This window comes from Camelus ferus, chromosome 11 (genome assembly GCF_009834535.1).
Source record: "Camelus ferus isolate YT-003-E chromosome 11, BCGSAC_Cfer_1.0, whole genome shotgun sequence".
Classification (NCBI taxonomy): domain Eukaryota; kingdom Metazoa; phylum Chordata; class Mammalia; order Artiodactyla; family Camelidae; genus Camelus; species Camelus ferus.
The window spans coordinates 45339766-45356114 of NC_045706.1; the positions used below are offsets into that span (position 1 = coordinate 45339766).

At 33.4% G+C, this 16349-nt stretch overlaps 1 protein-coding gene across 8 annotated transcripts in view; it reads right to left on the minus strand.

The window, feature by feature from the left end:
* JMJD1C (jumonji domain containing 1C) overlaps positions 1 to 16349 on the minus strand; it is a 257660-nt gene that overhangs the window by 158017 nt on the left and 83294 nt on the right. For 5 of the 8 annotated variants that reach the window (XM_032491484.1, XM_032491483.1, XM_032491482.1 and 2 more), the window contains exon 2: positions 15029 to 15076. The exons of 2 other annotated variants lie outside the window; for them this stretch is intronic. In XM_032491484.1, the coding sequence (XP_032347375.1) occupies positions 15029 to 15046 (18 nt within the window). In that variant the 5' untranslated portion in view covers positions 15047 to 15076. Of the gene's footprint in view, positions 1 to 15026; positions 15077 to 16349 lie in introns of those variants that run through there. One more of the 8 variants, XM_032491488.1, reaches the window with a different exon arrangement.

Below are 16349 nucleotides of genomic sequence, written 5' to 3' on the forward strand. Positions count from 1 at the left end.
CTTCTATTCTGGGATACCTAACAAAATACTGTTCCATAAAATAGTCACATGGAGGGGAAGGACTAGTTTTTCCACAAGAGTTACCAATCTACAAATCAATATAAATAATTTGGTAGTAAGAAATCAAGGTGGGGGGTGGCAAAATCTGTCATTTATGCCCAAATACTCAAGGAGGTAGACAGTAAATTAATGGGGTTTAAAGTATAATACAGTAAATTCTTTACTGAAGACAAAAATATTGCCCTATGCCTTTATAAAATTAAAAATATTTAACCATGGCTTATAGTTCATGTATGTTAAAAATCAGATCACCACATTAAGTATGTAATTATGACAGATTAAGTTAGTTTACCTTTCTCCCTAAAGAATAAAACACATTTATTTCAAAAGATATTTTGTAAGATTTTTTTTTTCCCTTAACAAAGGTACTGGGGATTGAACTGAGGACCTCATACATGCTAAGCATGAGCTCTACCACTGAGCTATACCCACCACTCATTTAAGCAGATACTTTATATGAAAGTAATCAAATAGATAAATATAATAAATCAAAACAGTAATGTTTTTATCAAACCAGCTAATAATGTCTTGAATAGTGTCTACTATGTGCCAGGTACATCTATTATGCCATCTGATCATCAGAAATAGTCTGTAAGTAGGCACTATTATGATCAACTTTTTCAAATGTGGAAACAGATACAGAGAAACTAGTGGCCCAAGGTCAAGCAGCTAATAAATGATGGAGTCAATGAAAACAACAAAATAGCTTGTAAGATTCCTAACAGTCATATAGCATTATAGTCTCTATAAGCTGGCAGACAGGGCATGTGGTAAATCACTGAAAAGAGTGGGGATGTCTGGGTAACTGATTCCTTTGTGGTGTAAAGGTAGAAAACAACACACTTAATACAGCCTTAAGATTTTCCATATTGAGTCGGCAAGTTTGATCTCTAGGGGGCAAAACAAGAAAAACGGTCCAACAAAGTTAGCAAATAGTAAAATAAAAAGACCAAACTTGCTTTCAATATCTATATTGCTTACTCCTCTATGAATTGCTTACCTAATAATTTTATTTTTTTAAGACTAGTGAACAACTAGATTTATCAAGAACTGCAAACTATTCAAAGATGCTTAAGTTTCAATTACCTTTTAATGAAAAACAACTATACTCCTACCATGTCACCTAATTTCATTATATTATAAAATTCAGCATATATACTACTTCCTTGTTGATAAATTATGTACAGCATTTAATGTAATGTCATTAATGAGGATGACTATCTTAGTCTGCTTGTGCTGCCTTAACAAAATACCACGGATTACGTGGCTTAAACAACAAATTTTCTCACAGTTATAGAGGCTGCAAGATTGTCTAGAGGAAGGTCTGCTTATGGTGAGGACTCTCCTTGGTGGCAGATAAGCTGCCTTCTCACTGTGTACTCACATGACCTCTTCTTTGTGGGAGCAAACAGAGAAAGTTCTCTGGTCTCTTCTTAACAGGGCCTTAATCCAATTATGAGGGTCCCAGACTCATGACTTCATCTAACCCTAATTATCTCCCAAAGATCCCATTTCCAAATACCATCACATTAGGGGTTAGGCCATATTAATCTGGGGGGACGCAAATATTAAGTCCGTAACATTAGTAATGATAATAGCAACTAAAATTTGTGTGCAAAACTAAGGAATAGCAAAGTTAAGCATCTCACAGCTTTTAGAGATTTAAATGGTACCCAACTGTAAATGACTAAGTTTAGAGTTCTCTGTTTTTTCAGTAACACCACTGAAAAAGCTAAATAAATGCTGAACAGCTAAAAGAGGAAAGTCATCAATTCAGTACTTCTGTAGCATAAGGAGGCATTAAGGAGACCACAGTAATTTCTAGACAGTATTAAAGATCAGGAAGAAAGAGACGGAGCCTGACCAAGCAAGGAGGAAAAAGCCTTCTAGGAACACAAATTCTGAGAATGCGTTTAAAGCATGTTAATGAATCAATGAAGAGAGTTTCTATAGGTTAACAGAGAAGGGATTCCTGGGAGTAGTTTACAAAACTGAAGGCACGAGGATGTAACTAAAGAGTTTAAAGGAGAAGGACAGCAACAAAATGTAACGAAGAAAAACCCAAGTTAAATATCAAGTCCTAAATATTACAACTGTTTGTTAATAAATCCTGAACATAACTTACTTAGAAAAAGCCTCAAATTCTGCTTTTGGTCTTTTGAGGCATGACAAAATTTTATTAAGTATATTATTTTCATAGAAAAGAGGTCAAATGCAGAAGCTCCTATATCATTCCAATTCTAGAGGTACTTTAAAAAGTAAGTTGGAACTCTTACAAGACAACATGAATAACATTCATCTTGTAAGTGTGTATTAGCGCTTTTTTGGTTTTTTTTTTAATTGATGTATAGTCAGTTTACAATGTTGTATCAATTTCTGGTGTATAGCGTAATGTTTCAGTCATACATGTAAATACATATATTCCTTTTCATATTCTTTTTCATTATAGATTACTACAAGATATTCAATGTAGTTCCCTGTGCTATACAGTAAAAACTTGTTTATTTTACGTATAGTAGTTAGTATCTGCAAATCTCAAACTCCCAATTTATCTCTTCCCACCCTCTTTCCCCTATGTTAGCTTTTGATTTTTTTCGCTTTAATACTTGATTATTAGTCTCTTGAACTCCATCCTTGAGCTCCACAGTTTTGAAAATTTATGCTGACAGTCTTCTATTTTCAATCACCCAACTGGCAAGTCATTCTCAAAGCTTTCCTGCCACCATTACTGCTACCAACTCCAAATACAGTGACTCCTTTCATATCTTTCTGTTTCCAGCTACAAGATAGTCTTTTCCTTCCTTCTTTTAAAAAAATTTCATTAAAAACTGAGTCTTTCCTTCCATTGTCTATAACAGAGACTATACTGTGTTCTTGTCTAGAGCCATGTGGTCTTTCATTAACTGAGCCCACAAGATACTGTAACAGGTAATTAATACATCAGGTAGCTAGGGCAACTCAAAATTATCACTGATATTCTTGTTTACTAATTTGGTTTTCCAGTTAAATAACTCTTCAAAGAGTTGGCCACAGGTAAAATTTATTTCTTTGATACATTACATGAAAAATCAAGTACTGTTATTCCTTATTTTCACACTATTGAAAGTTACTTTTCTTTTATCTACTGCAAAAAAAAAAAATATGAGATTCCAAGTCTTTTTTTTTTCCCAGTTGAAAATTAGGACCTGCTATCTCTGAACATTTTAGATAAAGAATTACTCTAGGCACAGAATGACCTAATTATGTTTCATCCCTATCATATACTTGGCTGACACCCATATTAAAGGGTAGCAGGTGTGACTGCAAAGGGCTATTACTGCAAAATGATTATTAGGTGTCTCACCCATATATGCTGTATTCCAAGACACACTCACTCATCACCACAGATCCCTGGCACTTAGCTTGGGGAGATCATCTGGACTTCCTTAGGCCTTAGTTCCTTTGATCTTAATTAAGTTAAGACTAAAACCATTTAAATTTCCTGGGCTGACAAGTTATCTTGCACATGTTTTTTTGAGAATGCAGAGATCTGTGTGTGTTTTCTGTAAACATAAAGAGGATAACCTACCAAGCAGACATCAAAATTTGGAACATACTTTTGCTTACCTCCAGGGAGCTAGTTTTAGGCCATCTACCTAATAGGGCTAGATTAATCTATTAATGGATCTATATTAAAATGTAAACAGAATTTGTTGTACTTTTGGAGCCCCTCAAATTAGTTTTTTAGCTTCAAGAGCCAAGCAGTAAGAAGGCCCTACCCACCAGAGGTCCAGGATAAAGTTTCACCCAGCAGTGGGGCAGGCACCAATTCCTCCTGCCAGGAAACCTGCATAAGCCTCTAGTCCAGCCTCAACCACCAGGGGGCTGATACTAGAAATAAGAAAACAATAATCCCAAAGCCTATGGAAGGAATCCACAAACACAGGCCCGACTCTACGCTGGGACCTGCTGGACCCTGGCCCTTCCTTGGATGACAAGAGAGGAGTGTACTGCTGGGACACACAGGATGTCTCCCACAGAGGGCCACCTCTTCAAGGTCAAGAATCATAACTAACCAACCTAAATATACAAATAGAAAGATAGGCAATATGAGGCAACAGAGGAATATCTTTCAGGCCAAGGCACAAGATAAAATCCCAGAACAAATAAGTGATCAGGAGACAGGCAATTTATCTGACAAAGAGTTTAAGTAATAATGGCAAAGATGTTCAGAGAACTCAAGAGGAGTACAGATGCACAGAGTGAAGTTTTTAGCAAAGAGTTGGAAAACATAATGAATACCCAAACAGTTGAAGAATAAAGTGACTGAAATGAATAATACATTAGAAGGAACTAAGAATAGACTAAATGAGGCAGAAGAATGGATCAGAGAGCTAGAAGACAGATTAGTGGAAATCACTACTGCAGAATAGAAAAAAGAATGAAAAGAAATGAGGATAGTTTAAGAGAATTCTGGGACAACATGAAGTGCACTAATATTCACATTACAGGGGTCCCAGAAAGAGAAAAGAGAAAGGATCTGAGAAAAGATTTTGAAAAGATAATAACCAAAAATTTACCCAACCTGGGAAAGGAAACAGTCACCCAAGTCCTGAAGTGTAGAGAGTTCCACACAGGGTTAACCCAAAGAGGAACACACCAAGGCACATAGTCATCAAATTGACAAACATTAAGGATAAGGAGAAAATACTAAAATTAGCAAGAGAAGAGCAACAAATAACATACAAGGGAACTCCCATAAGGTTATCAGATGATTTTTCAGCAGAAACTCTATAGGCCAAAAGAGAATGGCATGATATTTTAAAGGTGTTGGAAAGGAAAAACTTACAACCAAGAATACTCTTTCCAGCAAGGCTCTCGTTCAGATTTGATGGAGAAATCCAAAGCTTCACAAATAAACAAAAGCTAGAAGAATTCAGCATCACCAAACCAGTTTTACAACAAATGTTAAAGGAACTTCTCCAGTCATCAAACCATAAGAAAAGAGAACAAAAAGAAGAAAGAGGAGAAAAAAAAACCTACAAAAGATTGCTTTGGCAATTTGGGGTCCATATATATTTTGGAATTGTTTCTTCTAGTTCCATGAAAAATGATCTGAGTATTTTGACCGGGGTTGGGTTGGCTCTACAGATTGCTTTGGGTAGTACAGCCATTTTGATAATGTTGATTCTTCCAATCCAAGAGCACTAGAGATCTTTCCATTTCTTTGTATCATCTTCAATTTCATTCATCAGTGTTTTACAGTTTTCAGAGTTCATGTAGGTAACCTCCTTGGTTAAATTTATTTCTAGGTATTTTGTTATTTTTGATGCAATAGAAATGTTTATGCCAGTTATAAAATTCTGGTTTTTGAAGTGAAAAAAAAGTGAATGAAGGGCCTCAAATTGCAAAATAGCCTTCTTTTTTTATGGGTGAACTGTATTCCATTACATACATATGCTACATCTTCTTTATCTATTCATGTATTGATGTGCACTTAGGATGCTTCCATATCTTGGCAATTATAAATAATGTTGCTGTTAACAGTGGGGTGTACGTATTTTTGAATTAATATTTTTGTTTTTCTCATATATATATGCCCAGGAGTGGAACTGCTGGGCCATATGGTGGTTCTATTTCTAGGTTTCTGAGATATCTCCATAATGTTTTCCATAGTGCCTGCACCAATTTACATTCCCACCAACAGTGTATAAGGGCTCCCTTTTCTCCATATCCTTACCAACATTTGTTATTTGTGTTCTTTTTGATGATGGCCATGCTGACAGGTGTGAGATGATACCTCATTGAATTTGATTTACATTTCCCATATTAGTGATGTTGAGCAACTTTTCATGTTCCTGTTGACCATCTGCATTTCCTCTTTTGGAAAAATGTCTGGTCAGTTCTTCTGCCCATATTTTAAACGTGTTGTTTGCTTTTTAATTGATGTACAGTTGATATAAAATGTTGTATTAGTTTCTGGTGTAGAGCACAGATGGACTTGGAAGGCATTATGCTAAGTGAAATACGTTAGACAAAGATAAATACTGTTAAGATAATCACTTACATGTGGAATCCAAAAAATACAACAAACTAGTGACTATAACAAAAAAGAAACAGACTCACAGATGTAGAGAAGGAACTAGTGGTTACTAGTAGGGGGAGGGGAAGATGGAGGTGGGAGGATTAAGAGGTACAAACTACCACATATAAAATAAGCTACAAGGATGTACTATACAACATCGGAAACAGAGCCAATATTTTATATTAACTATAAATGGAGTATAACCTTTAAAACTTTGTGAATCACTATATTGTATACTTGTAATATGTAATATTGTACATCAACTATACTTCAAATTAAAAACATAATACTGTAAAATACATACATAAAAAATGTTTAAAAAAAGAAAACAGAACCAAGCAGTAAATTTAAAATTATACTTTTCTTTCCCTCTCAAGGATGCTGTGACTTTTAATAAGTTTTATTATTAATTTGTTGAGTAATGTCAGAAAAAGGACATAGTTACCATTAAGACTTGACCCTGATTCAACTATAAAGGATAGTTCCCTCTTGCAGGTAAAAGAATTTTAAAATTTATGAGAAAAATATACATGAGGAATATCCCTTCTCTCAAAAAACAAAAAATCTGCACCTTTGAGACTATATGTGCATTCTGAATATATATATCTATACCCCTAATTTAAGTCAATAATAAATAAATAAAGGACTCTATTATGGTGGGCCAGTGATGGATCACTGACTGTGACTGAAGTTGAGATTAAGTACCAGAGACCAGAAAACTAAGAGACGTACCTTGGTTTCTGGAGTCTTGAGTGGGAAAAGTCTATATAACACTGCATACTCCTAATCTGAGTCAAAGCAATTAGTAGTATTTTAACATAATAAAAAGATAATAATAAAAGAACAAATTTATCAAAATAAGTTTAGGATGTGTATGAGAAAACTAAAAAACAGATTTAAAAACTGAAGGTCTAAATACATGGTGGGGACACTGTGTTCATGATCTGAAACACTTGATATTCTTCAGAAGTAAATTCTCCCCCAAACACACATAAAATCTAGAACTTTTTGAAGAAAACAAAGTCTTTGTGGCAAAGAACTCTTAGAAATTACTTCAACAGCACAACATAAAACATAAAAGGAAAAGAAGTAATAAATTAGATGTCATCAAAATAAAAAATTTCTTGCTCTGTGAAAGACAATGTTAAGAAAATGAAACGATAAGCCAAACAGGATAAAAACATCTATAAATTGTGTATCTGACAAAAGACTTATATTCAGAATATATGAAGAATTTCCAAAATTCAACAAAAAGAAGACAAAGCAATAAAAAAATATAGGAAAAGATTTGAACAGATACTTCACCAAAGAGGATATACTGATGGCAAATAAGCACATGAAAAGATACTCAAAATCATTAGTCAGTAGAGAAATATGCAAATAAAAACCACAATTACCTGCTTAACAATATGGCTAAAATTTCAGGCCTGTAAAACAGAACTTATATTTATACAAAAACCTGTATAAAAATATTTCGAGCAGTTTCGTTTTTAATAGACAAAAGACAGAAGCAACACAAATAGGAAATGAATAAACAAACTATGGTATATCCATATAATGAAATATTTCTCAGCAATAAAGAGGAAGAAACTACTTATACATAAAACAATATGGATGAATCTCAAATGCTTTAAGATAATTGAAAAGAAGCCTGACTCAAAAGGCTACATATTGTATGTTTCTATTCATTTAACATTCATGAAAAGACAAAACAAGCACTGAGAATTGATTAACAGTTGCCTAGGGTTAAAGGGGGTGGGGGATTTTAAGGTTTGACTATAAAAGAGTGGTAACAAAAGGAAATTCTGTGGGAGAGTGCCTCTGTCCTAACTCACAGAACTTTACACCAAAGAAAGTAAATTTTACTCTAATTAAAAAACAGCAGTCATAAGTAGAAAATTTATCTGAAAAGGCCAAGAACAAATAAGCATGATGAAAACTTATGCACTCCCTTCTCCCAAAGGAATGATGTAATAGTATTATACTTACTGGTATTATACTATGAAGTCTCATATGCCTTTTAGGATAAAGAATAAAAGAATGAGATAGTAATCTCAAACATAGGCTATATACATGTTGATGGACCAGAAGTTTCTGTAATTATACATATCATGGCACAGGTTGACCCCAGGATCCATTTTCCTTCAGAAAGAGAAAGGAAGAACCCTGAGTACTGACTTACCCACCTCCACTCTTCCCTTCTCTGTTTTGAAAAAGCAAATGTGTAAGTAGAGGTGAGGATGAGGAAAGAGCTACAGAAACATTGACAACCTGAAATTAAAATCACACGCATTCCTCAAATGACATTTAACTGGTAATGTAGCAACTTCTGTAGAAAGAGAAAGTATTTAACAGAAGAGAATGCCCTAAACTGAAAGAGTAATTCCGGGTCCCAAAAAGTTTAAGATACAGAAAATTATTTATAAACTTGCAGAAGCTCTCAGAAGAGAAATTAATGATACCTTTTCATGATAGGCACAAGGGGGCAGTGGAGCACAGAATATTAGGTATGTTTTGTGATACATGTAAGGATTTTCACTATGTTCAATATCCACCACCTCCCTCGCCGCTTTCCAAAAAAGAAAACAGTTGGTACACATACAACATTTCAAGTTTCATAGAAATTTCTATTTTCAGTTGAAAGAAGACTTTAGAAGACTGGATTTAAATGTATGCATTTTTCTACACTCAAACTTGTAGAATATATTCAATTTTTCCTTCTACCAAACCCTATTAACAAAAATTGTTTGATTTCTTAATTATAATTAGGTCAATATAACACTTGAATAATAACCACAGAGCCCTTCAAATCACTATTATTTAACTGATCTCATCTTTTAATCTATGGTCCTTCACCACAAGAGAGTGAAAGACACAAATACTTAAAATAATAAATAATTCTTCAACTATTTACTATGCTAGATTACTGACTCAGATTTTGGATACCAGAAAAGATATTTTGAAAAATCTAATTGTTCATTTTTATTTTTAACTTTTCATTATATACAGAAATAACAATGGATTCCCATGTACCAATCAACCAGCTTCAACAATTTTCATATCATGGCTAATCTTTCCACTAAAAAAACTGTTAATTCTGCAACATTATTCATTATCAGTCAGCATTCAAGTCTCCCAAGATGTGCTTTTTTTCTTTCAGCTTGTTCAAATGAGAACCAAAGTTCCACAAAAACTGGCTGTCATGATTCTTGTATCTCTTTTAATCTATACGGTCTTCCTTCTCTTTCCCTCCTACAACTTTCTTGTTAGAGAAATCAAGTCATTCGTTCCATATAGTCTTTAGTTATCTGTATTTTGCTGATTATACTTCTATAGCATTTTAAAACATGTTCCTCTGTCCCTGTATTTCCTATAATTGTTGAATTGAGAGTCCTAAATTCTGAATTGATAGAGCAGATGTCACACATAGTATATTGTGTTCTTCACTGAGGTATATATGCATTACCTTTTATCTTTCTGTGAGAATAGCAGCCAATGATAAATATTGCCTAAATTCAGTACCTTCACTGAGAGTTGCAAAACAGTGATATTCAAATTTTGTCATTCCTTCATTTACTATCTGGAATATGTCTATTAAGTTCAAATTCCCCTCATTGAATCTTTGGTATCCAAGAGGCAGTTTGTTTAGAAAATGAAAAATAAATGCTAGACTTTTATGAGTTTTTGAAATAGTTACCCCTTGGTATCTGCTGTGGATTGGTTCCAGGACCACCCCTCGCCCACCACCACGACTCACACTAGTGAATACCAAAATCCAGGATGCTCAAGTCCATTGTATAAATTGGCATAGTACTGACATATAACCTATGCACACACCCTTCCTTATACTTTAAATCATTTCTTGACTACTTACAACACTTAAAAGAATGTAAATATTATGTAAATACAATGCAAATGATATGTAAATAGTACCAGTATTGGGCAAATTCAAGTTTCACTTTTTGGAACTTTCTGGGATTTTTTTTTTCCCCTTGAGTATTTTCAATCCATGGGTGGTTGAATCCATAGATACAAAACTTGTGGATATAGAAGGCTACAGAAAACAGACTAATGAGTTAGTATTCTAACCTCCCCAAAAGGTAAAACAGGAGTTTGTTTTTTAGGGGAGGGATCATTATTAACAACTCTTGGATTTAAATAAAAGTACTAATGCTTCAAATGACTGCAGCTGTTACTCCTACCACTTTCAAATGTTCCAATCTTTGCCCAGTCAGAGCCTCTACAAGTAATTTCTGAGTCTTTGAGACCTTAGTAATCTTTGATAGTTTGCTTTTGGTGTGACAAAATATTCCAGGGTCATCTTACCCAACTCCTGTCCCAGACCTGAAATCAACCATATACCCAAGGAACCCTAATACCTTTCAATAAGAAACAGCATTCAGAGGCATTAATCTGGGTTCTAGAAGTGCTCATTATTCCTCAGTTGGTCACTTTATCTAGGACTTTAATACTGGTCAGAGTTAGTATGCCTTAATACCGATGCTTCCAAATAAAATTCTATGGGTTTTTTTTTTTTTTAAACTGCATCAACCTATATTCCTACCTCATTTCTCCCAAACTGAAAATCCTGTTATACAATGACACCAACATAAATTCATTTGCTTTGCTGCACAATACATATACAACCATCTAGGAATAAAAAAAAAAAAATGCCACCATTATGATTAATGAAAACTTTTTAAGGTTTTTATACCACTCTTTTGTCTTCAGGGTACAATATACTAAGCATATGTGGGCATGTGCAATCAAATGACTATGTTTTAAAGTCACTTAAAAAGTTCCTTCCTATGGTTATGTCACTTAGACTTCTTTGTTTCATTTTGTTTTCACTTTTAGGGTCTTTATTTTTTAATGATTCAAACATGTTTTAGAACTATACAAAACATTTACTTGATTCAAAGTCATACCTAGAAAACTATATTCACAGAACTTTAGCAATTCCTTCTGTCCTTGCTCCCTATGGTAGATTAGTTTTTGGTTAATTTCAAGATTAAAAAAAGTAGAAATGCACATACACACAATATATATAGTTAGATATTAAGAATTTTTCTGTATCTTATTATTTTTATTTCATAATATGTATACTGGCCATCATGACATAGAAGATAACTGCTTATTTACTTGTATACCCATATACTACTCCACTGGGTGGATTGATATTTTTATTCAATAACAACCCTATTGATGGGTATCTGGGTTCTTTCAGTCTTCTGCTATTATAAATTGGGGCTGCTGTGACTGTAGCCTTGTGCAGATGTCATTTTATACTTATGCCAATCCATGTTTGAGATATATTCCTTGGAGTGAGATTTACTAGATCAAAGAATAAATTAATATGAATTTAGTTAGAAATTGCTAAATTCAGGGGTAGGGTATAGCTCAAGTGGCAGAGCGCATGCTTAGCATACATGAAGTCCTGGGTTCAATCCCCAGTACCTCTTCCTAAGAATAAACAAACAAACCTAATAACCTCCCAAAAACCTCACCAAAAAAGAAAAGAAAAAAGAAATTGCTAAATTCCCCACTATTGAAGGTTGATCCATTTTGTATTTCAATAGAAAATATTTGAGAGTGCCTATTCTTCCACAAGCTCAACAAACGGGTATGCTATAAATATGGGAAGAGAGGGGTATGAGGGACAATCTGATAGGTAAAAATACTCAGTGTAGATTTATTCACTTTTCCCCTTTTATTTTCTATTTCATGATCTACTTTTAGTTTTATTTCTTGCCTTGTTCTTAGTTTGGGTTTTATTTGTTCTTCTTTTTCTTTCTTAATGTAGAACCTTAGGTCACCAATTTTATTTTCCTTCTTTTCTAAAGTGAGCATTTAAAGTTATAAATTTCTCTCAAAACCCTGAAAATGCAACACCATTCTGAAGTGATATATTTTCATTATCACTCAGTTCAAAATGACTTCTAATTTCCTTTGCAATTTCTTCTTTGACCTGCAAATTATCTAAAAGTGTACTGTTTAATATCCAAACATTTGGGATTCTTTTCCATAGATACCAGACTGTTACTGATTTTTAATTTAATTTCACTGAATATACTCTTTTATTATTTCCATCATTTTAAATTTATTAAGAATTATTTTCATGGCCAAGCATGATAAACATACCATGTGCACTTGAAAAGAATGTTATGCAGCATGGAATGTAGGTCTTCCATAAGTATCAGTTAAATCAAGGTGACAGACAGATAGTTTTTCAGATCTTCAATGGCTTCACTAGTTTTTTATGTAGTTGTTCTACCAAATGCCAAGAGTGTTAAAATCTCCAACTATGTGAAATTTTCTCTATGTAGCTTCTGTTAATTCTGTAAATACTCTTTCTTGAAGAGTACTTTTGCCACATCAGTTCTAATATCCCTACTCTATGCATGGTTTATCTTTTTCTATTCATTAGTATCAACCTATCTGTGCCTTCATCTAAAGTGAATTTTCTTGTGGACAACATATAAGTATACTTATCTTCTCATGGGACTAGAATAAACACTTACTTATGCTAGTTGAGAAAACCCTAAAGACCTGACTTCTGCACTCTTCTCAACCTATCACTACTACTAGTCCCTTACTCTATGAATTGGTACTCTGATTTTCTTCCCGTTTCTAAAACATACCATGCTCATTCTAGTCTCACGGTAGAAGAGAAGCATAAGATAAAACTTTACTACAATGATGAAAAATAGGAATGAACTATGATGTTTGAAACCTAAAGAAATGTTAAGAGAAAGAGAGATGGCCAGACTAATCTCTGGAGCTCTGCTTTAAATCTTTAAAGAAAAAAGGTCAATGTCAGTGAACTGGAAATATAAGTTTCACCAGGAAACGCAACAAACGTGCATTGCCTATCCAAACTGTATAAATATTTTAAAACTTCAGAAATATGCATGCAAAGTTTATTCCAGATAAGTATAATTTAGCAAGAATTACAATGAATAGACTACTGAAAATTACTACTTATAATCTAAGAAAGACATCAAAGGTATTAAGTTCAGATGATGAAATTACATAGGTGATTTCATGGAAGATATGGACTGGTGTTCAATGTTCTGCATCATTATCTTCCAGGCCATGTATTACAGTGCAAAGACATATTCTTTGGAGTCAAGAACACTGAGACTTTAAATGATAAAATATTTCTGAGCCTCAGTTTTCAAATTAGCGAAACAGAGGTAATAATTAATAATACAGAGGGTCATGGTAAGGATTAAACATGATAATGTAAGAAAAGAACTCAACAATGTAACTGACACATGTTGGCTTCCCCCTCCCTCTGTCTTTCTCTGGAATGTTTTTATTTTTAGTAATGTCAATGAGAGGCCCAGCAGTCTTTTATTTTTCCCCCCTGACCTTAAAGTATGATGTACTTCACAAAGACTAAAGAGAAACTGTTTGGCTACAGATCTGTCACCATGATGAAGACTGCATTGTACTGAAATGCTAGGAAGAGAAAGGACATATAAAATGAAGTTCTTCAGAAAAACAGTGAATTTAATTTTTAAAAGACTCATCAGAGAAACTGGCCAATCTCATTCAAAAACAAGAGAGTGTGAAGGGCAAGGGGGAGGAGACAGACACTAATATTTTTAACTTTGGCTTTTTATAATCCAATGGCTAAACCACATTAACTTTCAACTAATATGTTTAAAATATTAAGTATATTTAATATATTAACATAAAGAGATAAAAGTGATCCCTTCATATTAAAAAAAGGAATTTGTTATTGGAATATAGCAATATGTCTGTATAATTTATCTTTCAATAAAAGATAAAGAAGAATTATTACTGAGTAGCAGAGATGCAAGACATTCAGAAATCCTTTAACCCAGGGGTGTTAACATGGCAATTTGGGAAGGAGAATAATCAGAAGCAGTAATACTTATAAATAACAGAAATTGGCCACATGGAGAATGTTTTCTTAACATTAAATTTTAAAGTGACAAGAGGCAGTACATACGAGTGAAAAGAACCAACAAATTCAGGAAATTTAAGTCAAAACTATGAATCATTACTATTTATCAGCTGCAATGGATAAAGATCAATACAACATAGTTCTTGCTCCCAAGGAGATTTACAATCGTATTCCAAAAGTATTGCAATAAATATTTAGACAGCAATCCTTATAAAAATAATACCATCATGAAGTTCTTTAAATTTAAGAAGTTTATATATGTATGTATATTCTCTCAATTTTTAACATCTAAATTCTCTCAATTCAACCCTATAAAGTAGTATTAGGTACATTTTATAACTAAGAACCCTTAAGACCCAGAAAGATTCAGTGAGTTATCCAACATTATATAGCCATGATACAGCCAGAACTCAAACCTGAGTCTACTATTATAATACCACATAGCTCCAAAAAGAAATACTATTCAACAATGTGGATGGGAGACTAAAGTGCAAAAGTTAGTTTTTAATTATCTAGATGTGAATAATTCTAATGAGAAATGGGAGGAGATATTCCCTATGAAAACATAAACTCTACTAGTAGAAGGAGTATCTTACCAATATTTTATTTCCCAGGGTCTGATACACTTTTGGAACTTAAAAAATGTCAGTGGATTGAATTAATGAAGGTAATGAGTGAGTGAAACAATATGGCTACATAGAATTTTCTGATGTCAGGTTTTAAAAGGACATATATAAATAATGGAAGGAGGGAAACATAACTAAGAATGCTTACAAATTAATACTATAAACCTTATAACTATTAAGAATATAAGTCAGAATAAACTAAATTTTATAAATAATACAAAGGAAAACCAAACAGGTCCACTGGCTGCATAAAAGAGGATGAACTAGGAAGGAACAAGAATATTGCATGGAAAAGATGATGTAATGTTAACAGATGCAGAGAGAATAAAGAACTACTCACACCTTCTCTTTTGCATCCATCTTCTCCACCAAGGAGAATTGAGTAGAAAACTGGAAAAGGTAGAAGAAACATAGTTAAAAAGTAAATGAAGTTGAAATGAGTAAAGAAGACAGTAAGAGAATACCTAGCCACTTTTTAAATTAGTTTCTGTCTACAGAGCCTGAATTAGGCATGCATCTCTAATGTGTACAATCTATAAAACATTGAACAAAAACAATTTCTAAAATGTACTGCTTTTGAAAATGAAGAAAAAATTTTAAGAAACTATGTTTAAAAACATACCCTTTGAGTTTAAAAGGCTTTTGACAATCCATTAATGTCAATCTATAACCAAAGTAGAAAAACTATTATTTGAAGACAGCTTGTAAGCACAAAAAAAAAAAAAAAAAAAAAAAGAAGTTACCCCTGAAACACATTTTATTTCATTACAAGTGATCCTAAACTTTTCCTTTATCAGTAACTTTCTTCTTTTTAGGTAGGCTAGTGTAACACTGATTAAAACATTGTAGGAAAATATTCTGAAAATATATTTAGGAATAAAATTTTAAAATATAAGGTCACTAATAATACAGCACAATGAGGTACTCATAGCCAGATAAACAATCATAATTTATAGTATTAACCAAGAACTAAAGCAAAACTGAATGTCTTCAGAAAGTAATCCGTAAGACTTTAACTTCATACTTTAATCAAGATATTCAGATGACTCAACAGGATTCAAAGTAAAGAAGAATAATTAACATGTTGGATGATAACATGAAGTTTCAAAAAAAATTCAACAGATTGGAAAAATGAGCAGAATCAACTAATATTAAAACAACAGCAACAGCAGTGGTAGCTGACCTGATGAAATGAAAGAGGTGTAAGCTAAAGCCAGAATTTGGGAAAGTGGATAAACACTCAAATTCATAGCAGAGCAGCTTTGTTTAAAAGGTTCAAAACCTGGCTAAAGGTAAAATAGGACTAGTAGGAAGAATTATACTAGTCTAAGCAACAACCAGACTCACAGATCTCTCCCTGGCTCTAGCCTTGCAACTGCCTCCTCTCACATGTTGGCAGAAAAAGTTTTTTTCCCCTAGAAAAAGGTTATCAGAGGGTCTCTGGATCAGGGAGCATATTACTGAGATCATCACAGGATGATTAAGTAGAAGTTTACATAATGAAGTATGTTGAGAATCAACCCCCTTCCCCAACTCCCACTCTTTTTACCTCAAAGGGTGTAACTTTTGAGAGCCAGGGAAGAGACTGGTATATTTCTCTGGGAAACCTGACCAGTCTAAGTTAAGACATCCAAATACACAGATACAGGGTGTTCCCGAAGGA